Below are 25,433 nucleotides of genomic sequence, written 5' to 3' on the forward strand. Positions count from 1 at the left end.
GTATTGTAAGTACTGAAACTCTCCTGTGTTTAAACTGTCATGCTTAGCTTAATATAAAATAACTATGCTAAATTACAAGTGAAAATAACCCACCAAAAAAAAAATTGGTGTTAAAATACCTCTCCATTTTTTCCAAAGGAAATAGTCCTTGCTTCCATATCTAACACACATGTAATGAAGTCGCCTTGGGTAAAGCTGGACAGAGTTAAAGTCTGTTCTCCATTGTGGTAAAGGTTACCACTATAGGCTCTATACAGCCACATGTCTGAGGTAGTACGATGGTTAAAGTCATGTACTGGCCAGCGAGAAACTCCAACACATGTGCCTTCATTGCCTCGATTCTCCTTCACAATGTAGAACTAGCAGACAAAATAAAGCAAACAAACATTTTAACACAATGAAGCAATTTAAATTAAAACAATAAAAGCAATTAAAAATATGTATACTTTTAATTGGTTTTACTCATATCTTTTTACTAAATAAAAAAATAATAAGTTAATAAGCTAAATTCACGCTGTACTTCTAAAATGACATCTTGGTGTATTAACAAGTCACTTCAACTTCACCTACTAGGAATTTTTAAAACTGTACGTCAATATACAAAGAAGATTACTTTTCTCTGTACTCAAAACGTGCACAAGTGCTAAAAATAATACTGGAGAAATAAAAAGGCTTTAATCCTCATATTCACAGTGAGAGATTTACAAGTACAAAAGTTTTATGTCCAAAGATATTACTAATAAGGAGTATAACCAAGTATGTATCTATATTCATTGAAAAAAAAAACCAAAACCACACTAAAACACAATGCCTCTAGATAAGGAGTTAAAAGCTGGTCTTGTCAGTCTGTTTTAGTGTTTTTCTAAATAAGACATTCAAACTCTACATATTCATTAGGTAACTTTTGCAAGACAATGCACATTTGTGCTAACTTCGGATCTTAGGGACAAGTAGCATCACCTCTACCTATAACACCCAACACATATTCACATTCTCCAATCTGTGTACTGAAACACCCAAATGGCAGTGCTCAAAAGCAGCCACAAACTCTTCATTTTGGATTGAAGAACATAGAGTCACAGAATGACTGAGGTTGGAAAAGATCCTTAAGATCATCAAGTCCAACCCTAAATCTAAGACTGCCAAAATGGCTTTTCCTCAAAAATGTTGTTATAAGTGAAAAATCATAGGTAGCTGTTGTTTATAAATTACATTCTATTTCCAAAATAGAATACAGAAATATAGTTTTATGCAACCTACCTTCCACTGGTAACAGCCAGATGTAACTCCAGTGGATGCTAAACCATATCCTTTACCTCCACTTCCATGAGTTAGAATCTGCCCATTCTCCACTATGCAGCACTGAGCTTTCTCAGGGTCAAAGGACACTTCCTGTATGGGAAGATTCTCATCTTCATCTTCAGACTCTCCTTGCTTCTATCAAAAACAGGACAAAACATTTGTGGTAAACATAACTCAGTTGCATTTGGTAAAGGGTAAAGGTAAATGCATCATTACCTGTAGCTTCATTTCTTCTTCTTTCTCCTTAATTTGAATTGCATGTTTAGCTTGAGCTATCGGAGTCTCCCACATGCAGTCAGACAGAAGTGAGAATAATCGTTCGATAACCTGGTGTATTAGAACATAATTCATTTAAATGCAAGATGAGGACAACCAATAACATTATACTGGCTTACTTTGCTTTGTAGGTGTAAGTGTAAGAATATTTAGTGCACTCAGATATGCAACTATCTACACTGAGCCTCACCTGACTTCAATTCCAAACAAACCTATGAAACACTTAGAAGTTTAAAGAGACTTGTTGAAGAAACAGATGAAAAGCTTATAACAAAATATAAAGACCTGAGCCATTTGATCATCTTCAACGCCAGATTCACAAGCAGGTAATACAGCTTCTAGTACATGAAGTGCAAGAAGTCTAGTCCTCAAATTGCCAACCAAGGGAACTCCTAAAGATAAAACAATATGTTAATAATCTGAAAGTGATACTTCACCAGGCACACACCTATGATACCAGCTGCATACCACCAGTGCACAGTTCTCCAATGTACTTTGAGTAGATACACCTTGAGTGCATCTACTGGAGTTAGTTTTAGCTGTTCACTATGTAACATACATTCTAATAGAACCTATTTTTATAAACTGCACTACAGAAATGGAAGCAGGTATTGAGCACATTTTGAAGAGATCATACCTGAGCAACACTTCTGAGAAGCAATGTTAAGAAGTACTTCTGTCCACTTTGGAGATGCCATTTTTGACTGAATTGCTTTTGAAGACACAACTCTACGTAGGAAAACAAGAAAGTCTCCCAAGTGCAATTCTGCTGCATGTTGCTTTCGGAGGGCAGCTAGGAAGTAGAAGTAAAATTAGAAGTTTTGATTTACAACTTTATTGTTACAATATTATGAACAGTCCTTGTTACTGGCAAAAAAAACTGTTCTGGGATAGAAATACAATGATTTGTTATTATTTGATAGCTGGCTGTTAATCTTGCCTGGCTGATAGCTGTTGACCAAGCTGCTCTTTCACTTCACTTCTCAGCAAGATGGGGGAAAAACTACACGAAAAAAACTACATGAAAAACTCATGGGTCATGACAAGGGCAGCAAGATCACTTACCAATCACCAGTGGGCAAAACAGATTCAAGCTGGGGAAGACCAATTTAATGCCAATGAAAAACAGTAGGACAAAATCAAAATGCCTTTCGCCAGCCACCCATGAGTCTCAGCCTTGACTTCCCTTCTAACTCTTCTGCCTTCCCAGCCTGAGCAGAGTAGGGTGATTGGGAATGTGGCAGGGTTGCAGTCACTTCATAACACTTTGTCTCTACTTCTTCTGGACCATGATGGTTCCTTCCCACGTCTGTAGATCTCCAAGAACTGCTTCACTGTGGATCTTTTCCACGGGATACAGTCCTTCAGGAACACACTCCCTCCAGTGTGGGTCCCTCAGAAGCTACAGTTCCTGCCAGAATTGTGCTCCTGTGTGGCCTCTCCAGGGGCTGCAGGTTCCTTCAAGACACATGTACCTGCTCCACAGGGGTCCTCTGTGGGCTGCAGGTAGACAACCTGCTCCACCATGGTCTTCCTCACCAGCTGCAGAGGAATCTCTACTCCAGGCTATGGAACACTTCCTCCTCCTTGCACTTCTTCCTCACCTCCCTCCTCCTTCATTGACCTATCCATCTGCAAATTGTGTCTCTCATTTTTCCTCACTCCTTTCTCATGCTGTCACTGCGTGGCACTTTACTCTTGCTTAAACACATTATCACAGAGGCAGCATCAGCATCAGTGACCAGCTCAGCTTTGGGCAGTAGTGGGCCTGTTTTGGAGCTGGCTGAAACTGGTTCTGACATGACTGGTTCTGTCTGATTCTTAGCAACCCCTACAGCCACCTCTCACTATCAAAACCTTGTCGCGTAAATCTGACACACATGATTATTTATAAATGTCCCTGTAATATAAAATGTAACCATTTTAAGTATTATTTTCTTTCATGGGAATTTTTGATGCAGACACAGTAACTTCCTCACATCCCTGAGTTGTATTCCAAGGCAGTTTTAACTAAAAAAATGTTTGTAGAAAGACTTTCAATCCTAATTTCTAATTAATTATTTAATGAATTAGTCAGTTGTTACATTACTTACAAGCAAAGATAGTTTGAAGCACAACCAGATTCATGTGTACATCTAAAACTAAGCTACAATTAAAAATTTCTTCAAACACAATTTCTACAGAAATTCAAAACACTCATTAGGAGACTGTAAATTATGTGAAGACATTAATATTTCATAAAAATATTTTGTTGCACATTAACAGGGTAGGGTCAACCCTTTTATTATATCTTCTGGTACAAAATTGTAACAAAAATTATGTAAGACAATTACCTCTGAAGTCTCTCTTCTCATTATCTCCATTTGAATCTGTCTTTTTTGATTCTACTTCATCTTCCTCACCTTCTTCTCCAAAAGAAGCCATAAGCATCACACCAGCTTGTGATAACAAGTTCTTCAGCTGACTGCATAGTAAATCCAGTAAAGACTGGACCACCTTTGGGCTCAGTTTGTCAGCATAGGTTCTATACACATACAAAAAGAAGTAAAAATAAGAGTATTTGGTACAACAACATGAAGATGCAATTATTAACTCAGTGCAAGTGACAGCTGGAACTAATATAGCACCCTGTGCCTGGCAGATTATTCTTATTTGACCCCTACTTTCAAGACACTTTAAAACTGTCTAATCTTTGGAATCAACAAGTACATTTCCAGTACTTTCTAAGAGAAAAGAACCAATCAAGTCAAATATACATAATCCCATTGCAACTTCAAAAGATGGGATTTTGGTTTTGTAGGTTTGGGGTTTTTTTTGTATGTGTGAGGTTTTTTACTCTATGGATTTGGCAGGTAAATGAAATGTGCTGTATGAACACTGAAATGAAGATGCATGTACTGAATATTAAATAATAGTCTTGCTCCAAACATAAAATAGTTTCTCCACTGCTTTTTTCTTTATCAAGTTAAACTAAATATTTAAATGTGACTAGGACTTTGGATACTGTTCCCTGGCCTACCTCAGGTTACTTATGTTCTGAAAAGAAGGACAGTGTAGTGCTCTGAAGAAATCGTACCACATTATCAGGATCACCTTTACACAAATGACTTTTACACAGCAAAAGAAAGCTTCAGATCTAGATACAAAGCCAAAATAGAAAAATGGGAAATACTAGAATATAGTTTTTATAGACCATAAAAATTCTAACTATTCTTGTCCAAACTCAGCACAATTTAAAAATATCAGGCATATGTGCAGCTTTCTTTTGAATATTGTGACTGCTCTTCCACTCCCCTTCACTAATATACTTCTAAATAACATTTATTCTCCTGAAGAAAACTCATATGAAAGAAAAGTTATTTTTAAAGGGTGCTGAAAAACCTAATTGTTAAGTTTTCTGAAAGTAAGAGAGTCTTTGATACTTACCCTGTGGTGATAGCAAGGATCTGAAGTAGTCTTGTACTGGCTACTTTCAAAGCTGTGCTGAGCTGAGAAATACCAGTTTTGGGCAGTAATTGCAGTGGTTGTCCTAACATGGTGTCTGTTCCACACAACTGTGATAGCACATTTAGTAGACCAGTGGAAATGGCCAAGGAGACATCAACAGGCTGATAGTGTACACTTAGAGCAAAGACTGTTACCAACAAAAGACGCTGTTGTGCTTCTAAGATGAAAATAAAGTTGTTTATAATTAATAACCTATTTAGAGTAACAATACTAAGACAGAAGAACAGCAGATTATTTTTGAGCAAAATGGAATAAATTAAATTACCAAGTAAAGTATAAGCCTTCTTTATCAGACACTTTCAGGTGGTCTTTCTCATGTACAATTGTAGCCTCTTTTAATTCAATGCAACCCCTGTGTGAAGGTTGTCCAAGGAAGACTATCGTGTAAATCTAGTTTGTGATGTAAATATTATGAGGCCAAATCTCAAGCTAGAACCTTGGTTCATTTTCTACTTTCAAGTTGACTTGCAAGAAATTTGTTTTGGTTCCATTTTCATTGTAAATGAAACAACAAAATGATTCAGGTAAGGAGGCCCCTTAGGTTCTACCAACAAACTTATAAAACTCTCTCCTGTACTGAAGGTCTCAGCCAGTATATGCAGAAAGGCACAAAGAGCTGTTGAGCTCCAGCTGTCCCTCATGTATAGAAGCACACAAGAATATCTGAGTATAGGAAGACTGGAAGGGTTTTCAGAAGAGGCAGAATGCTCCACTCTTTGGTTTTGGGTTTAAAGAAAGTTCACTTGAATGAAGGAAAATAGACTGGAGACTTCATCTCTTCAGAAAACTATTTATCCCTGGAAAACCTAAAAATCACTTGGAAGAGCCAAAAACGTGGGCAACTGTGCAAGAATATGTGGAATAAAAAGGTTGGCAATACATAAAAGTCTTAAAAATAAAGAGGCTTGACACGTGAAGAAAATAAAGACATAAAAGGTTAAAAAGCCTCTCCTAGGAAAAGAAATCAGACAGATACTTCACTGAATCCTGGTCACCAATATTCAAGTCTGCTTTGTTAAATGTGAAGCTGCTGTATTGTATATTAAGAGGACATATTTTGCAAATCTGTTTTTCACTTACCTATGTGATGCTTATTAGCTTGCAGAGCTCTTTCTAATGTAGCAGATAATTGCTGGTAAATTTTGTGCACAGCCACCTGGATTTCAATTTGAATACTTCTCTTAGCTGCTCTGATTCCATCCTGAGTCAAACAAATAAATACTATAAGGATTGATACATTTTTATCACCCAGTGACTGAAACAGTAGAAACTATTAAAGTACATACCTGGTAGTGATGCAACCTTACACTCTCTCCTTTGGTGCCTGCATGTCCTACTGTGCCCAAGCCAAAGCAGCCAGCAAGAAACTGTAGTCTAACAGAAGTAAGCAATGAAGATGACTGAAATCCTGGTACTTGACGACTTCCCATTAATGGCACACTGCCTTTTTCCTCCATCCCTGATAGAAGCACTAAAATCTGATGAAGTGCTTCCAGACGAAGCTAAAAATAAGACAGGAAAAAGACAAGGTAAAGTAAGTAGCAAGTATCCTTAGAAATTAGATTGTTCTCAACTGTAGGTGAGAACAGGTGAGGTAACTGTTTTCTCATCAACAATTCTTTTTTTTAAAAAGGAAATTCTTTATGTAAATAGACTCTAAACCAGAACTTAAAGTTCCACTTTCAGCTAAGATATTTGAAAAGAAAAAGAGAAGAAAAGTGTCCTTAATAGAAAGAATTTGGACAATGCTTTAAAAAAAATAATAAAATGAGCACAATGTATGAAGAATAAGAAAAGTTAAACTGAAAGTTACCTCAGCTCTCAACTGCTGCTGCTCCATTGCAATTATTGACGCTTGTGGACTGGTGGACATACTTTCTTCTGGTTCCTTAAACCCTGGTGAGTTCCCCACATCTCCACTTACAAAGCTGACAACATTTTCAATCAAAGTATGAACTCCAAGGGATCTTGAGAGATCAAAATCGGACTCAACAAATGAGTAGGAGGAAGTGTATAACCAATCTCTGCTGTGTTTTAGTCGAGCCCATGAGTCATTTAAAGGTTCCACTTGACTGTGTATAGCTCCTAAAGATATACATAATGAAGTCTCATAAACTCCAGTTTACCAGGTAACATACTTTGATAGTAGGCAGAAGACTGAACTGTTGCTTTTCATACAGGTGGAAAATGGATATTCATGTTAATTATACCATGCATTAAACAACTTAGAGCAAAGCATTTGACTTAAAAAACTTACAGCGGTTTCCCTAACAGAAAGGCTGTATACTTTTAATTACATCAAGCAGAATTGCAACACGCTGCCAAGTGAGAAAACAAAAAGAGAGAAGCCACTCAAACTGCTCAGCTTAAAGCTAGAACATTGAATAAAAACGCTTTGCAGCTAAATGACAAAATAGTAAAGAAAAGATCTGCTACAACAGAAATTGTGCATTTTAGATGTTTATTTTAAGGTCTAACCATAAATCAAGAATGGGTTTTGGTTTTAATCAAGTCACTATATATTTCATAGTTTGGAAAAGCACAATGTTACTGTGAATTAAATATTTCTAGAATCAGTGACTGCAAAAGGAAACAGATTTTTTTTTATTTTATACTAACAGAGAACATTTACTCTGTTGTGATTCCAGACAAAGAGATAAACGTGCGTTACTATTATCTTTTATTTGATCTACATTTTTGTCATGTGGCAATTTCATAAGTCTATTTTTAAGTATTTCCTATTATACTGACATGTTGTACACTACCTTAAACTTTACCATGACTAAAAAGTGTACTTCTTCAAATAGACATCAGTCACCAGTATGCAGCAGTGGAACTTAAATGAATTGAATAACTTAAATCACCATATATTTGATCTCATTTCTAAAAGAGCTTTGATAAAACTCTAGCTCTGTCACCAATGAGTGCAATGTCTAATGAAGTCATCTCTTTATTAGCAGTTATCTGATATACATGAGGTAAATACACAGAGCATAAAGTTGGTGTTTTATTTTTGTAAAATAGCTTGGGCCTATGCAAGGTATTACAAGAGGCCAGATCCTGCTCAAAAGAACTCTCTATCTGTACTGACTGCTAATGTCCAGAGTTCTAATGTATGTTCTAATTAATTTTGAAATTTTAGTTTGAATTATCTTAAATAATCTGCATAGAATTTTAAAATATTAATATCTCCTGTGGACAATGAGCTACAGAGAACCTCCAAAGAATCACAATCCACTCAACAGTACTCGTACAAATCTACATTAATACTTCAGTTTCTTAAATTTGTCTGCATGGTATCAGCCTCAAACATTATTAAACATAGCAATTTTCAGGGAAAAGTCACAGAAGTCTCCTAGTACCCATTCTATACCATTCGTTTCCTGAAGTAAGGGTAAAACACTATTATTCTGTCAACCAATCTGCACCTGCAGGTCACATCCTGCACCTTCATGCAACTTACAAATTCAAAATAAAACTTTGAAATTTTGGGGTTTTTTTTAACATGAGGTATCTATTCTCTACTTAATTGCCAAAAATTATTCGTGAGCTTATGAACGTCAAGGCTGTTCACTTATTTCCTTTTCTGTAAATAGAATTCATATCCACACTATTCCTTACACTCACTACTAAACACATTGCAATGGCTTCAGAGAGAACTAACACAGTACTTAGATCATATTTGGTATTTGACAAAAATACATGCACACAAATTTACTTTGAATAATGCAAAGATTAAGTTTAAATATTAATTTTCAAAGTGCAATCTAATTTCCTAACTTCTGCTGGTTTATGTAACACAGCAATACTACCTGGTTTGCAGAGAACAACTTATTTTGTCATGTTTACTATGACAGAATTTTAAGAAATTCTAATAGGTGATTTCACAATTTATACCTGATGACAATATTTAAACCAAAAGACAGATACCACCTTACCTTAATTCTAATATTAATTCTTATAATACTTGTTTTAAAGCTCTATTAAAAACTAAATCATGTGCTGAGGTGGCAGGTGAGAAACATAAGATAAACAGGATAAAACAGAATAAAAAGGTGCTAAAACAGTTTCATGTTTGATGGAGTTTTGTAGCATAGGTATGGTCAACAGAGCCCAAGGAAGAGGACAAATGAAGCTTCAGATTACCTACAGGGAAGTGTAGCTAAACCATTATCAAGTCCACAAAATGTTGCCTACATAGCAACAACTATTTCAAGAGCCTTCTTAAGCCCTATCATTTTTCAACAGCAAGCGAACTGGAAGCATTCCAAAGTGATAGTAGCCTCCTATCTTTTACCCACCCTAAGCTATGCTATGCCAATATGAAGCACAGCACAAAATAAAAGGATTTATAAAGAAACAAAAGGCAATTCCATGATTTAAGTCCTAAGTTAAAGGAGACCTTTCAAGGATTAACAGAATATCAGAAGAAAATTTATTTTTTATAGTCAAATAATCTTATAAGGAAAAAACCACCCATCATATATTAATAAAAACCTAAATTATTTCATATTTGAAGAAAGATTATGTTTCAGTTGATCATTTTAGCACTAAATGCAAGAATGTTTAAATGTAAGAACAATTTTAAATTGTTTCAAATTAGGAGAAAAGTCCAACAATTACATGATACAGACCAAATGGCAAACCAGAGAAGCTATAAGTATAGAGTTTCAAAAACAAAAGATGTCAGAAGTCAAAGTAGTATTCTTCAAAATTAAGAATTTAAGAACATTTAAGAATTAGGGCACACAATTCTAAAACTAAGTAAAATTTTTATCCTTGAAGATGTTAAATATCAAGAGAAGAACCAAATGTATGATTGTACATTACAGTTTGGCTTGATTCTGTGTAATACCAATTACACAGAATTGATTGCAGCTTAGCGCTTCCATAAGCCTCTACAATCACATAAGTGATGCATAAGAATAAACTTTAAGCTTTCAGTAAAAAAAAAAAAGTTTGTGTTCTTATAAGCCAGCTGGTAATAATGAGTTTTCTAAATGAATGTGGCACAGCTGCAATACAAAGTTCATAAAACATAAAATATGTAGGGAAGCTATAGAGACAAAAAATAAACATGCCATCAGTTACTTGCTTGAAGTTCTTCTTTTTTCTGGGGCTCAACTGGCCAAAAAGGAGTAAATACACTACACCACACAAGAATCAGAAGACAAAAGCAGACATTTGAAACAGAAGGTAACATATTTCTAAAATCTCTTCCTCATATTATTCTGGCTTAGACTTAAATGATCAGTCTCATCTCAATCAATACAACAATATATCAAGTAGCAAAATCTGTAGAAAAAAGATGTTTTGAATTAGTATAGCCTAGGTAGCATACTTCCTAAATCCTGCAGGGATTTTTCAGGGGGAAAAAAAAAAAAGGGCTTTAACACACTGAGACATTTTTACATCTCTTATTCAATCACGATGTTTCTATTTCCAAATGCAGAACTCATATTATTACAGGCACACAAAATTATTTCAATTTAAATTTGATTTCATTTCAGTTACTATTTTTTTCAGAGTTGCCTAATTATATTCGTAAAGTACTACAGTACACGCAAGCACACTAGAATTCGCTGAATTAAGATTTATGTGAACCCAAGACTGGAGAACTCTAACTCATCTGTCTGTAACTACGTTTATGATTGCATTGCTAAATATGCATTCTTTATTTTTAAGTACTTAATGCAGTGCATAGTATCCCACAGGGCCTGTACAGGATCAGTACAACACTTTGAGGTGTACTCTCTGGATTTGTAAAATTGGAAAAGATACCTCTAAGCAACAAAAGAACCCCAAACAGCTTAGATATGAGGAGGAAACAATAATGTGCTCATCATCTATTATAGCAAAAGCATTGAAAAATCTTCTGCAGAAATGGAAGGAAAACTTTACTAATTCATAAGTAACTAATAGCAAGGAACAAGAATCTCAGAGGATCCTCAGGCTAATGTAGAAATACCCCAGTTACGTTTCTGAACGGATAGAATGAATGAAGAAAGCAATTAAAGATTGGATGTTGTGGCTAAGATGTTGAGTAAGAAGCAAATGCTTTCCTTCTGTACTCAATTACAAGACCATAGGAACAACTTACAGTATTAGTAGTTTTTCTATATTGCAGTTTATGAATAGGAACAGTTTTCATAGCACAAAAATCAGATGGCAACCAATTGTGAGATTCAACTACTAATTTTAATATAATAATTTTTAATAATATGTTGCTGCATTCAAGAAACAGAAGTTCTAAATTAAGCCAATGCACTCCAGAGGGAATTACCTTCTCTCCTGATAGAAAAGAACCACTCACCAATACCTCATACACACTACATGATTTGGATAACTTTGCATGGATGAAATGTTCTGCATAGAGTATAGCTGAGGACAAATTGACCTCACAAAACTTCAGCTGCAAACATCACATATGAACACAGTTCTGCAACAAGTACTGCAGCTAAATTCTAGTAAATCTCTTACTCATATGTTAAAGAATTTTTTTTAGTGAAAATTCCCTTGTAAGGCTAAAAAATAGTACAGCCAACATGAAAAAAAATCATTGGCAATAGAAGCAGAAAAAAAAAAATCTCACTTTCCAATTAGCTCTGCTTGTAGTAAACTTCCTTCACACAGTTTATGAAGACACACTTAAACAAATCATTTCAAGGGTCTGCTGTACACTGTAGTAAGAGAGTATTCTAAAAATCATATGGAAAAGAAAACACAACTGATTTTTTTAAATAAACTTCAACTGAAAGAAAGGAGAAGTGGTTCCTATGGTTCTTCTGTAAGTTTCCACTTTCCCACCTAATGCTGCCAACTCTATATGCAGTCCAACAAAAATCTGAGAAATTCAGCTCTAGATCATTAAAGCAACGATGGTTACTGCTGCTCTTGAGAAATAGGGACAAAAACCCCCAAGAGGGTTTACTTTATGTTTAATGCAATTTGAGAGGTGTTTGCCATGCATACTTCTGTTACAATGCATGACTATGCTCTGCACTGAAATTAGAGATCTTATCTATCATCTCTATAGCGTATATGTTTCCTTCTTCTCCTCCTCATTTAGAATGACATAAAACCTTCCACATCTTTCTCTCAAAAGCAGATCATATGTGGAAGTCATAGGAGCACACGGTACAAACACAAATATGAAAAGAACATCTCAATACCCTCCCTAACAAAAAACCCCCATACTGCTTGTTTCTCTTGAAAAAGTCTAATGTTTGCTTCAGGAGAATCTGACTTCGGTGATATTTAAAAATCCAGCTTCAGAACATCTTGAGGAAGAACGGTGTAATCTTCTGTGGCTCATCTCTTCTACAGTGGTAGACTTTGATAAACAGGAAACTGGGCTTCTTCCAATCCTTCAGTTCTAACAAATGCAGTAAATTCAAATGCAGATAGCTCATTCTGATGAAACTCCCTAATCACTTTTGCCAGAAAGCCGGGATGGTGCACAGCATAATGTAAATATGCTGTAAGAATTTGGAGTTTTCCTACTTTCAAGCCCAGCTAACAGTGAACAAAAACCTCCCCTTCATTAGTCATATTGCAGTCCATGACTAAACCTCGGTCTAACCAACAGCTCAGGAACCATAACCTGTAAGATATATCTCATCTCAGATCTAACCCAAGATTATTTCCTAGATTACTTTTAAAATCTAGAGGAAAGTAAGGGCAGAGTTCTGTGTCAGACTAATGGCAACACTAAAAATGCTGGCTTCAGACACAGTGCAGACCAGAGTGCTGACAGAGACTATCAGATCTTCTAATACCGAGAATGCCAACATATATCTTGCTGTCACAGTATAAGTAGCTCTGGTAAATTTCTTTACTTGCTCAGTTGTTTCAATTGATTATCCTTGTACAAGGAATTGCTTTCCACATTGCTTACAAAATGAAGTATAAGGGAAGCTGCCACTGACAGTTTGCTTTGCAATTCCAAAAGACTTTAAAAAGCAGTATCTCAGTACTGTGCTTATTAAACTACAACCCCCCTGTTACCTAACAATATAAAAGCTTCTATAATTAAGGCATATCATAACTCAATCCAATTTCTTTTAATCTCTTCCCAAGATTTTCACAGATAAAACAGACATAAGTTGTGATTCTAGCAGAGACTCTGCATCACCCATAGTGAAGTGGGACTTTTTGGTCTCTCTAAACAAATTCTTTGCTTCCTTCACTACCTTCTGTGAAGAAGCTCATTGAGATTCCCCAGAAGGAAGCAGCAACAAAATCAGTACAAAAGCTAGAAATCATTTATGTTGGAGCAGTGGAAGAAGCAGCTGCTTGGCTCTGTGAGTGTACCAGTATTGAGAGGATGCAAAAATCGAAACAGTATTTTCTGAATATAACTTCTCCACATTCAAGCACATTTTACGGTAAAAGTTCTTTGTTAGCACAAGAATAGCATGTTCTGCTTGAACTTCTCTGCCATTTTTATCTTCCTGAAGTTAGATAAGTAAAAACAGAATGAAAGTTCTTAAATCTTTAACTCACAGAAATCCTCATTTGCTTCAAAAGAGCATCACAATTCTAGAAACTTGAATAAGTAGTGACAATCTAGGAAATAGTATAACCAAGTCATAAAGCAACAAAATTTAGCACAGTAAACAGTAGCAATAATTCTTTTAAATGTATTTTTAAATACTCAGTTTTAACATCCTGTCTGCCATTATGTGCTGTATTTAACTGCAAAAAACATTTTAACTTAAGGACTACTAACACAATAAAACCAATAAACAACACTTACCCCTCTTTCTGTGTGATGATGCCAAATCCAAATCTACATTTCGTCTTCCACTCTAGATTAAAATATTAATAAAAGCCTCATTTCTTTAGGTGAAAGTACGTGGTGCACAATATTTGAGTATTTAAAATGCATCCCTGACCAATAATAAGTGAGAAAGTTAAAAAAAGCTACAATGATTTCAAGTGGTTTATTTTAACAATTATGATTATTAGAAAAACTAAAATATGGAAACATAACACTAAACAAATGTTTAAGATGTACTTCCTTCCTAAATATTATATTGATAAATGCTCATTCACTTACCAGTGAATAACCTTCTTCATCTGATTCTGGCTGAGACAAATCAGATTCACTTCTTGACTTAATCAGTCGGTAGTTTGAGTTTGCATGGATTGAGCGACTTTCTGCAGTAAGACTTTCACTCCTGCTTCAGGTGCACACACATTCACATGCACACACACACAGAGAAAGAAAATACTGATGTTAGGCAAAACAGCTGGCAGTAAAATTTAGCAGGTAGCACAGTTTTATTTGGGTGCAGACTATCACAGAACATCACAAGACCACACCAAAGAGGAAAAAAAGTGGTCTGATGGTTTCAATTATTATGCTTATAAATGGTATTAGTAAACTTTGTTACTTCTTAACACCCTTATTGGTCAACTGAACACATGGCTACCTGAAACGGTATCATTCAAGTGCCTTGGTTACATACAGTATACGGAAACACTCTGAGCTGAGAGGATAAGAAAAAAAAGAGATGGAGTAAGTGGGTGAGAAACCACTGAACTTATTAAAAACCCACCCATAAAATACATTCTGAACTTGATATGCTGGAGATGAAAGTCACTTTGACAACGACAGAGGCACTCAGTCATGCTTTAGGGACTAGATTTCCAAAAGGAGGCAAAAAGAATAAAAGTGTACTGAATATATATATAAAATCTCTCTCTGAACTCCCCATCAATATCTTCACTTAAAATATCAGAGCAAAGTTTCTGTACACTAGAAGCTTAAATAGACTCTGGAGCTAACAAGTAGCATCAGCTACACAATTCCTGTGTTATATTCTGATACACACACAAAGATCTCTAGAAAAAAAGTTTAAGCAGGTGAAGCTTAGAATAAAACTGTGTTACTGAGAACATCACAGGTTATGAAACTTAAAACACATAATGCAGAACTTATACTATTTAAATTATGCACCTCTCAATCAGCTGTCTGGCTTTAGTTTGCTATTCTGCTATATATAACAAGTGTGACTTACATATGCCAGCATGTTAGGAGTATTTTTAAAAAGTAAATGAAATTTTTGAAATGATACTTTATTCATAATAGGCTTTGAAACATTTTCTTTTAAACATATCCTACAGGTTTTTTTGGATGCTACTATATAGGACAACAGAAAAGTTCAAGAAAATCCAAACACGTCAATAAAAAATTCAAACACGTAAACAAATTGCAATCAATTAGATCAGATTACCTGTACACTTGATGAACTGGACTTCATGACTATTTATCACTAAGCTCAACTTTGAAAAGTAAATATGGTTCACACAGAATTAGACTCCTATTAAGGTTTAGTTAATGTGGACAAACTTAGAAAATCACTATTTTCAACAAAAATGCTGAAATCTAAGAATCCTCAGAAGAAAACTAAGGTTATTTAATCAATTCTAAAGGAAGCAGAGAAGAGTAAACGTATTTTAAGCAGTCAGCAAACCCCACCTTGTCATGAGTCCAATCCCCTCAGGAGTGGCAGAGGGAGGCTGCTGTAACTGTCCTTCCTCCCTTCGTTTCTGGAGCTCCTCAATAACAGGGCTTACTCCTAAGATCAACAAGGCACATCTGTGGATCACAGAGTTGCATGCAGCAGTATACACATCTTGACCTTCTGTCAGATCAGTGCTGATTCTTCGTTCCTGCTGAGACTGAGGAGGTGGATCATCAAGTCTAGTCCCTGTCCCAGTGTTCATTCTATCTCGATCCCGACTGCGAGCTACTTCACGGGCTGATAGGAAACATTGAAATATTTCTGTAACATGCAACACAAAAAGAAAGTCTTAACTTCTAGACAAGGCTATATAGAATTAAATATTAATCTACATCGTGGGCTGAAAACTGCCCTGCTACAAATAACAATAAATACTCTTTCAACAGCAAAAGAATACATTAATACAAAGTTATAAAAGAAGTCATACAAACAGGTTAAAGTATTTACAGAATGTTAAGCTTAAAATGAAGAGGACAATGTAATTTGACAGAACACTAAACACTCTTTCAACATCTTACTGCAACCCAACTCCTGTGTGGATAGCATCAAAGAGAAAGAGATTATTTCATGTTCGCCTTTTAGCAGACGTATACAAAGTAATGCTTCTGCAAATTTGTATTCCAGACACTAGTATACCTATAACTCAATACTGAAACAATTTCAGGCTCTTACTAGCTTTGGTCAGTATTACGAAGATCCTATAAAAATTCTTAAACGTCACTTTGTTTAATTCTGCTGTTGTCTTAAATGCCAGGTTCTTCTTAAGAAGCTGTGTGACAGATTTCATCTTCTCTGTCCAAAGACCTAAAGCTCTTTTGACTTAATTATTTTAAAGTGCAGTTTCCCTTTGGAAATGCACAGGAAATCCAAACACATCCTTCATTGATGTTAACAGTTGGAAGCTGCAAGGCACCAAGGATACCAACTAAACTCTGCATGTCAGGATCAGCTTTCCTTAGTACCTCCACTGAAGGAGTTATTACCTACTTATTTGCCCAGTGTAACTGTACTTCAAGCAACAAAAGCCTATTTTATGTACAAACAGGTAAAACATGAACACTTCTAGAACCACAAAGCACCTCATGAATGTGCACTTCAACTCCACAATGTACTTTCAGGAAAGCCTACTGCATTGTGGATATGACGATACACCTTAGAGAAATTAAAGGTCTAACACATTTTGGTCTATAAGATATCAAAAAGGCATTGAGAATATAAACACTGTCAGCAAAATAGGTGATGACAACAGAGTCTGGAAAAAGATAACCATTTTAACAGTGAGCAAATGAACATATTTGTTAAAGGAAAGAAAAAAAAGAAAATCACACAGGTCTGTGGAAAATATTTCAAGTCAGCCAATTTTCTTTTTTAACTTACATACATTTTACAGCAAATTCCACAGGCTAACATATTTCAGTCTGAGAAAGCTAGGGCAATAGTAGGAAAAACAACTGAGCTTCAGTGTGTTGCTTCACTGAAATAGTAAAAATAAGAGTTCACTACCACACCAAGCCTAATTACAAGCCCAAGTCAGTATAACAACAGTTCGCAAATTTCACCTTCTCCAAGCTATCTTCTGACGAATGAAACAATTTTTTCTTTTTTTACACAACTCGTGAGAAAGTATTGTATTACAAATACCAAATTTTAACTAAAATCTCAAAGCTCTTGATAGATTCAAGAAAACATAATCAAAGATAACAGTGAAATCCAATTCAGTCAGATCACTGTTATAAACAGTAGCTTTGTTTCCTAACATCAGAATAACACTACCCCTCAAAGCTCATAACAAACAAGAGTAACACATACAAATAGAAAGACAATCTAAAAAATAGTCATGAAAACTCAAGAGATTTACTGAACCGGAGTTTAGCAAAAACAATATGAAATCTATGAGTCTCTCAAACAGGGTGTGTCAGCAGTGTTGCTATATGTCAGATGCCCTGGTAATTGCCCATAAAGGCAGTCTATTTGCCTGGTATTCACATTTCCTGGTATCAAAAAACCCAATAAAAGCACTATAGCATTTTGTAAAAATGAACTTCTCACAACATTTATGCAGATTCTGTAATATCTTAAATAATTTCTCCACTCTGCTTCAGAGAAAAAAAATAAATTGTCTTTCCAAAGCACATTGCATTGATGGCAAGTGCCTGACATACCAGAAGGCTGTGCTGCCATTCAATGAGACCTGGACAGGCTGGAGAGCTGGGCCAGGAGAAATCTAATAAAATTCAACACGGGCAAGTGTAGAATCTTGCATCTGGGAGAGAATAACTGCACGTACCAGTACAAGCTGAGGAATGAACTGTTAGAGAGTAGTGTAGGAGAAAGGGACCTGGGGGTCCTGGTGGGCAGCAGGATGAGCATGAGTCAGTGATGTGCCCTCGTGGCCAAGAAGGCCAATGGCATCCTGAGGTGTATTAGCAGAGGGGTGGGCAGTAGGTTGAGAAAAGTTCTCCTCCCTCTCTACTCTGCATTCGTGAGACTGCATCTGGAATACTGTGTCCTGCTCTGGGCCCCTCAGTTCATGAAGGACAGGGAGCTGCTGGAGAGGGAGAGTTCAGCACAGGGCCACAAAGATGATGAAGGGAATGGAGCATCTCCCTTATGATGAAAGGCTGAGGCTCTTCAGCTTGGAGAAGAGACTGATGGGTGATCTCATTAATGTTTACAAATATGTAAAGGGCAGGTGTAGGGAGAATGGAGCAAGGCTGTTCTCAGTGATGTACAATGATAGGATAAGTGGCAATTGGTATGAGCTGGAACATAAGAGGTTCCAAAGGAACGTATGGAAAAGCTTCTTCACTGTGAGGGTGATGGAGCACTGGAACACGCTGCTGAGATGGGTTGGTGAGTCTCCTCTGGAGACATTCAAAATCCACCTGGACGAGTTCCTGTGTGACGTACTCTAGGTGGTCCTGCTCTGGCAAGTAGGTTAGACTAGATATCTTTCAAGGTCCCTTCCAACCCTTAAGATTCTGTAATTCTGTGACACACATAACTAGTACTTACTACCAGCTGTCATAACTTCATGTTCTCTTTCTTCCTCTTCATCTTCTTGTTCTGGGTGTCCTTCTTCTCTGTCACGTTCTGCCTGCTCCTCCATTTCTGCTTCTTCATCAATTGTACGAGTAAAAGAATGTTCTTGAGTATCAACATCAGCAGATTCTTGGTTCTCTAACATCTTGATTTAAAAAAATATATATAGAGTGAAATTAATTGTCACCAAAATGAAAGATGAACGTAAGAGTACACAAGTATTTAATAACGGTTTTTCCCTATCAAAAATGATACTTTTGATAATGTGTGAAATAACTAACCATGACAGCTGTTTACATTCAAGGCTTTAAACATGTAAATGGAAAAGTTTTATCTAATAACTACTACTGAGATTATTTGCAGAAAAGTGTCTCCTTATAATGCATACTTAGACTCTGTTGTCAAACTTTGACACTTAAGCACCGAAGTCTTTAGCAGTCACATCCTGGCATCACATAATTTTTTTTCCTTTTTTAAAGGACATGAATATGATAACTTCTTTTGCTGGAAAAGATTTTGTTACTAGAAGTGGCATGTTCCAATTTTTATTTTTAATAGTCTTGAATTTGCACTTCTTTTCCCCCTCCTTTTTATTTCAATGAAACTGAACAGATGCATATCCCAAGATCAAAGATTAGCATATAAGGTGCGCAAGATCAACTGTCTTAGAAGCTTGGGTTGATGCTTCACTTCAATTTGAGGATGTAACTAGCAAAATACTACCCAACAGTCAATTTTTCCAGTGCAGGAAACAGCTCTAGACAATCTGAAGAAGGCCAAGCTTCAAACATAAAACATATATCTACATTAGAGCTTTTCAAATTCTTTAGAAAGTCATTGACCCTACAAATCTTGGACAGTGACATTCAGCAGAATTATAATCCATCTGCCCTCTCCTGGCAGTTTTCCTCTCCAAAAAAAACAGAAGATCTTCATAGCAACAATTATGGTCATCCGTTTTCTGGTGTCTCCTAATTGCTCACATAATTCTACCACTAAGCCTGTGAATACTGTGCAAATGCAAACCAGTTGTTTTTTTCCCCTCAAAGTATTAAATCTGAGATCTCTCTAAAGCCACAAATCTACTGCACACATTTCAATTTGCTGTATTGCATCTGCACAATAAGCTGGAGGATTTCCAGGAGTAATGGAACTTACTGCACACAAAGTACACAGTATCTGACTGTGTACAGCTGTAACATGAACATGGAGCAACACATTTATTACATGTGTACCAAATGACTACTCCAAGTATATCTGGTAAGCCAGAGAACCACCAAGCTTAATGTATGCGTACTGCCTTGAGTACACACACTACATTCAACGCTTTCAGAAGTGCTGAAATCTCTTGCAAATGTATTAGACCACTACCACGAAAAAAGGATTGGGTAGTGACACATATCCCTTAATATGAATTAAGCCAATACAGATCTACACAATTTTAAAAGCATCACTTTATAGTTAAAAAGTCCCATAATATAGACATGAAAACTTCCTTGATTAAAAACATCCCACTTACAGACTTTAAACAGCAATTAAAAATCTTGTCAGAGAAACCCTAATCCTGCTTTAAAGACAACCTTGTAATACCTAACAGTTCCCAGCCCTGAGTAATTAAATGAGTACTTCCATCACCAATTCTGACCTGGCTTAATAAAATGATTCCACAGTTGTTATCATTCTAGTTTCAGGCCCAGTCCTATCATAGCTAACATTCACGCAGGACTGACAAGGGCAAGCAGTCTTAAAGTAATCTTAGCACTAAAAGGAGAATCTGTCTGGGAAGGAAGGAAAAAAGAGTAAGGCAGAGAACGGGAAGAATCTGGAGCAGAGAGGGACAGATTAGAGGCCCAGATAAGTTTAGGAACAGTAGCCAGGCTAAGCTGTGGCCTGGTCAACACAGCTAAGCAAACTATATCTGAGCTGTAGGTTTCTACAGTACAGCATGCTACGTTAACAGGTAAAATTGGGCTTTGGGCCATACTTGAGCTAAATCTTGTCAATCAGTCATTTGCTTCAACTGATTTAATACCACATGTAGTACAGATTAATGGACTCCTAATTGTCCATTTTCATTTGAAGACTCTTGGAAGTTTTTCAACAAGGTAGAACAAAAATACTAGCAATAGATATGAAACTATATCATGTAATATTTTCTTAATACACAGTAAAGTCTGAAAAACTGAAACAAGATTCATAGTCATACCCATCTGTCCCTTGAGGATGATCTTGTCTGAATAAGTTCCATGTTCTTGCAAGCAAGCAAGCGACTCCGAACTTTATATACACAACGGTATACTTCTGCCAAGGCTTTGCCAGGCTGGTACCTATAAAAAAATAAAAGAGACCCAAAAGAGGAAGGATAATAATAAAAACTTTCTTTTAAAAGTTGAACTTTCAAAAGCAATTTTAAGTTACTTGCCTGCTCTCGCCACAAGCTTGACTAAGTAAACTTGTATGTTTCAGAAGAGCTGCAAGAACAAATCTGGACACAGTATCTAGGAGAGATTCATTACTTAAAGTTGCAGTGTCCCAGTCTGAAAATAGAAAAAGATTAATCAAAACTGGCTAGTGTTTCCAACAAACAAATTTATTTTCAATTATATCATAAAAAGCATCTTCACCTATTTAAATCTTCCGATTTAAAAACAGTTTTCATGCTTAAGAATTAAATTTAGCATCAATAACACATAAAAACACTGCTTCAGACAAACATGGTTTGCTCAATGTACTTCAGTCTATCACTGAGCCAAGCGCATGCACACAAGCAGCCATCAGAGACTCAAAGAGCTGAACTCAGCATGCACTCTCTCTTCCCACAAGGGTAGCAAACTGGAATTCTTCTCTTTACCAAGCCACTCATTTGCATGGAGTTTGTTTAGAAGCACACCACATTTGTGACTTTCTGCTTTTTTACACATGGCTGAAATCACATGCAAGAATTATTTCACAGACTCACTTATGATGAAACGGCCTGTCTCCACCAGGAGAGCCAACTATTAACACAAGCATAAGCTTACACACAAGCTTCACTGCTAATATTAACAAAAGATGTTTCCAGGTCTCAAAATTAGTGTTTGTCCAGTATTTTCAGAAACTGACTTTTTAATTTCAAAATAATTTTCCACCACTTTACAAAGAATTATTACAAAAACAACATTTTTCTACTATAAAATAATCAAACTGCCAAGCAAACCACCACAAGGCACCATAATTTTTCACTAGGAAAAAAAATGCTACTTGCCTACTTCCCTACAAATATCTTCATAATATATTTCCAATTAATTATTGTCTATGAATCCTTGCAAATAGCTTTAGAAATCACAGAAGCTTACCTGGCCACATATAGTTTAGTGTAAAATACTTGCACCGCAGCAAGTTCCACTACTTTGCATTTGATGCTACACTAACTGTCAACACACAACTTTCATCTAGCTTGCATTGCGAACAGAGTAGAACCATGTCAACTTCTAAAATATCCAATTCCATAATGAAATACAAATTAACCTAGTCATCTCAGGTCTTGCAAACAGATAACCAGATAATCAAATGAGTCCGGGGAGTTTGTAAAACATACTTTAGGTAGGAAACCTGATATTTTAGGTAGGAAGCACAAAACTCTTAATACTGTAAGGCCAGTCTCCCAGAGATTTGAAAAGAACATATGATGACTTACCCCTTTGCCCCATTCCTATTGTATTTTTCAAGTTACTTTCCCCTATCTCCTCCCCATCAACTTTTTAATTGCAATCTTCATTCTACTCTACTAGGAAAACAAAAACACCAACAACTGAGTAAGGAAATGAGTCTTTCTTTTTCTAGCTTGAAGGAAAAAAGAACATTGGAGTACATGTTTGCCAAGTACTGGAATAAATGTCAAAAATAAGTAACAAAAAATGGAAAAGATAGATTGTGGAATACAAAAATAAATTAAATTCATCATGTTGCAGAATTAAAAGTTGCTGCCAAAGAAAATACTGGATCTTGCTAGGCATGCAGCTGAAGCATGCAATATGCTTTTCACACATCCACACACACAAAAAAGGTATTTTCAGTATCTTACCTTTACTAACAGCATAGTCTTGCATACTGATCCAAAGGCTCCTTGCTGGCTCTTTCGTACAACCCAAGGCCAAATCAACATACACTGTAATCTCAGGTCTCAGTTTGTAATCAAATGGCTTCTGTTCCTCATTTCCAGACAAGGCCACCTCTAATAAGGAGCTCATACATTTATCTAACAGAAAGGAAATACCTAAGTAATGAACTCCACAAATTTTGAGAATTACATGCATGTATAAAACTCTCCATGACATTTAAGAAAAATAAATCAAGACATCTCATTATCCAATCACAAACTCACATTAGATAAGGAATAAACTGTAACTCTTCAGTCACTTTATGTGAAACCCATGAAGACTCAGAAGCATTATCCAACTCTGCTTCAAACATCATCAGAAATTTCTCATTAAAAATGTCAAAATTGAACACAAATATTGTTGATGACAATTACATCACTTGCATTTAAAAGCTTACCTAAATGAGGAATATCCATTTCCACTCCATCACTGAAAAGTGGTGTTTTCAGCCAATAGGCTGTGTCTTGTTCCTCAGGGGACACTGGAGGTCCTTGAAGCATGCCACCAAGACACCGTCCAATAAGCAAAGCTACAGTTCTCTCTAGATCAACAAGCCATACCCAAGACTGGGCAGGCTGTGGTAAGGGCACTCCAGCAGGATCAATTAATTCAGGTCCACCTAAAAAGCATTAGCAATGACTTGTCAAATTAGTCACTGTTGCCCAGCTTTTAAAAACAAAAGCAATTTTACTAAAATTAGTAAAATTAACATTACATTTTGTTAATATTTTCCAGTTAATAACAGATTTGCTGGTCAGTCAACAACCCGTAAACTGAAGAAACAGTAGATAGGACAACTAGGTCAATTAACATTATAACTTCAGCAGCAGCAAAGACTATCACCATTCCTGGTACAACTGTTCATACTCAACGAAGTAAAGGCTCTTTTAAACACTGCCCAAGCATCTATTTTATTCAATACATGTTTCTTTGCCTTCTGATAAACATGCATAGGCAAATGATACATTTGGAAATAGCAATCAATTAAGGAAAAATACCTCAATGAACAGCAAATATGTATAGCACTTCCTATCACAAATTTCAGTTGCTTTACCTTTGGTTTTATATTTCTATTTCGTCTGCACCAGAAATGCTTGGTGGTACATGTTTGGAAAGTTAAATGCTATTACACCACAAAATGAAAAGAAAAAGTAAAACCTGGACATGAAAGTATATAGATGATGAGAAAGTTATTTATTAGCTGTCATCAGGAGAAGTTCAGACTGGACATTAAGAAAAGTTTCTTCACTGAGAAGGGGGTTGGTCTCTGGAACAGGCTCTTCTGGGATGTGACCACAGCACCAAGCTTATCACAGTCCAAGGAGTGGTTTAGTTCTAGGCAGTCCTGCAAGGAGCAGGGAGTTGGGACACAATGATCCTCATGGATTCCATTTATCTTGAGATATTCTGTCATTCAATGATTCTAAACCAGTGTTTCTTTTGTAAGAATGGTATTTTCATGTATTACCACCTTAGTACTTTCAGTTCAATATATATTTCCCACACTGATCTTGAACTCCCACTCAAGTCAATACACATTCAGACTTGACAGCATAAAGAAGTTTGCCTGCAGCTCAAAATATTTCACTGCTAGGGATGTTAAGAATTTGAAAAGGAGATGTAGCAATTACTATACTCACCATAATTATACTTACCACTCTTTATGTTTCAGATTAAAATGTGTTAGTTATTATACTTACCATGAAGTGGCCACTGTAATTCTTGATCTTCTAAAAGGGCTGCAGCAGGTAGCAGTCTGTTAAGACGATCTAAAGGCGGCAACAGGTCTAGCAGGTAACTCAACAGCGGCCGAGCTACTGATACTGGCAGTAACAGTAATGAGTTGACAATCTGTGAGAGCATGCTACCAGCAGCCGACACATAAATTACATCTACAGGGGAAAAAAAACCCAAACTGAATTATGTAGTTGTATTCCAAGCATAATTTCACATGTCAGAAAGAACTGGATAAAAACCAGCTGTCTCAGAAATATCTCACTGTACATGTTGAAATGGGGGGGAGGTGTTTAGTAATTATTAATCCATTCCATTTTTTACTTCCATGCTTTTCAGAAATCTCAAAAAATAATCCCTTTTAAAAGGAGAAATCTACAACTAATAAAACTGAAGCAATTACACACAGAGACAATAACCTCTCTATTCTGTATTTCCTGTATGCAAAATGTTCTATTTAATACATGAACCAGTTGCTATCCTCGTGTAGACAATATCATCCTTTGAGAGAGGCTTGAGGTGTCTACTTTATGCAGATATAGGGAAAATAAGGTGTTTTATTATTCAAATCTAAACAAATGACAACTGTCCTAAGCTTATTATTGACTACTGCCAATTTTTCCATGAATATTTACCTCTCAGTTTCTCTCCAACACTACCATTCCAAGAGCTTTCCTTAAGCAGTGTTGCCGAACGGGAATAGATATCAGTAGCATGAGGCAATAAAAGCTGAAGGTGTTTGTGAAGCAGTGCCACACTGCTGGAATTCTAGAAGGAAACAAATATAAGAATAATTCTGTAAATGTATTTAAGGGGTTCATTAATCAGTTTAGCTTTCAAACTCTCGTAAGATTTTCAATGGGAACCTTACAATATTCTGGAGCTCACATATACTGATTTT

General features: G+C 36.1%; 1 protein-coding gene across 10 annotated transcripts in view; it reads right to left on the reverse strand.

Annotated features, from left to right (window-relative positions):
• Positions 1 to 25,433, reverse strand: part of HERC1 (HECT and RLD domain containing E3 ubiquitin protein ligase family member 1) — a 103,110-nt gene that overhangs the window by 43,076 nt on the left and 34,601 nt on the right. For 7 of the 10 annotated variants that reach the window (XM_061999388.1, XM_061999387.1, XM_061999386.1 and 4 more), the window contains exons 16-35: positions 25,168 to 25,300; positions 24,499 to 24,690; positions 23,196 to 23,417; positions 22,723 to 22,896; positions 21,082 to 21,196; positions 20,866 to 20,986; positions 18,633 to 18,804; positions 15,572 to 15,878; positions 14,147 to 14,270; positions 13,844 to 13,895; positions 6,899 to 7,170; positions 6,372 to 6,587; positions 6,166 to 6,286; positions 5,005 to 5,242; positions 3,912 to 4,102; positions 2,216 to 2,371; positions 1,864 to 1,970; positions 1,519 to 1,629; positions 1,261 to 1,437; positions 120 to 359 (exon numbers count right to left, since the gene is read on the reverse strand). In XM_061999388.1, coding sequence (XP_061855372.1) covers positions 120 to 359; positions 1,261 to 1,437; positions 1,519 to 1,629; positions 1,864 to 1,970; positions 2,216 to 2,371; positions 3,912 to 4,102; positions 5,005 to 5,242; positions 6,166 to 6,286; positions 6,372 to 6,587; positions 6,899 to 7,170; positions 13,844 to 13,895; positions 14,147 to 14,270; positions 15,572 to 15,878; positions 18,633 to 18,804; positions 20,866 to 20,986; positions 21,082 to 21,196; positions 22,723 to 22,896; positions 23,196 to 23,417; positions 24,499 to 24,690; positions 25,168 to 25,300 — 3,441 coding nt within the window. The remainder of the gene's footprint in view (positions 1 to 119; positions 360 to 1,260; positions 1,438 to 1,518; positions 1,630 to 1,863; positions 1,971 to 2,215; positions 2,372 to 3,911; positions 4,103 to 5,004; positions 5,243 to 6,165; positions 6,287 to 6,371; positions 6,588 to 6,898; positions 7,171 to 13,843; positions 13,896 to 14,146; positions 14,271 to 15,571; positions 15,879 to 18,632; positions 18,805 to 20,865; positions 20,987 to 21,081; positions 21,197 to 22,722; positions 22,897 to 23,195; positions 23,418 to 24,498; positions 24,691 to 25,167; positions 25,301 to 25,433) is intronic. The other 3 variants (XM_061999391.1, XM_061999385.1, XM_061999389.1) reach the window with 2 other exon arrangements.

Source organism: Colius striatus, chromosome 7, assembly GCF_028858725.1.
Source record: "Colius striatus isolate bColStr4 chromosome 7, bColStr4.1.hap1, whole genome shotgun sequence".
Taxonomy (NCBI): Eukaryota; Metazoa; Chordata; class Aves; order Coliiformes; family Coliidae; genus Colius; species Colius striatus.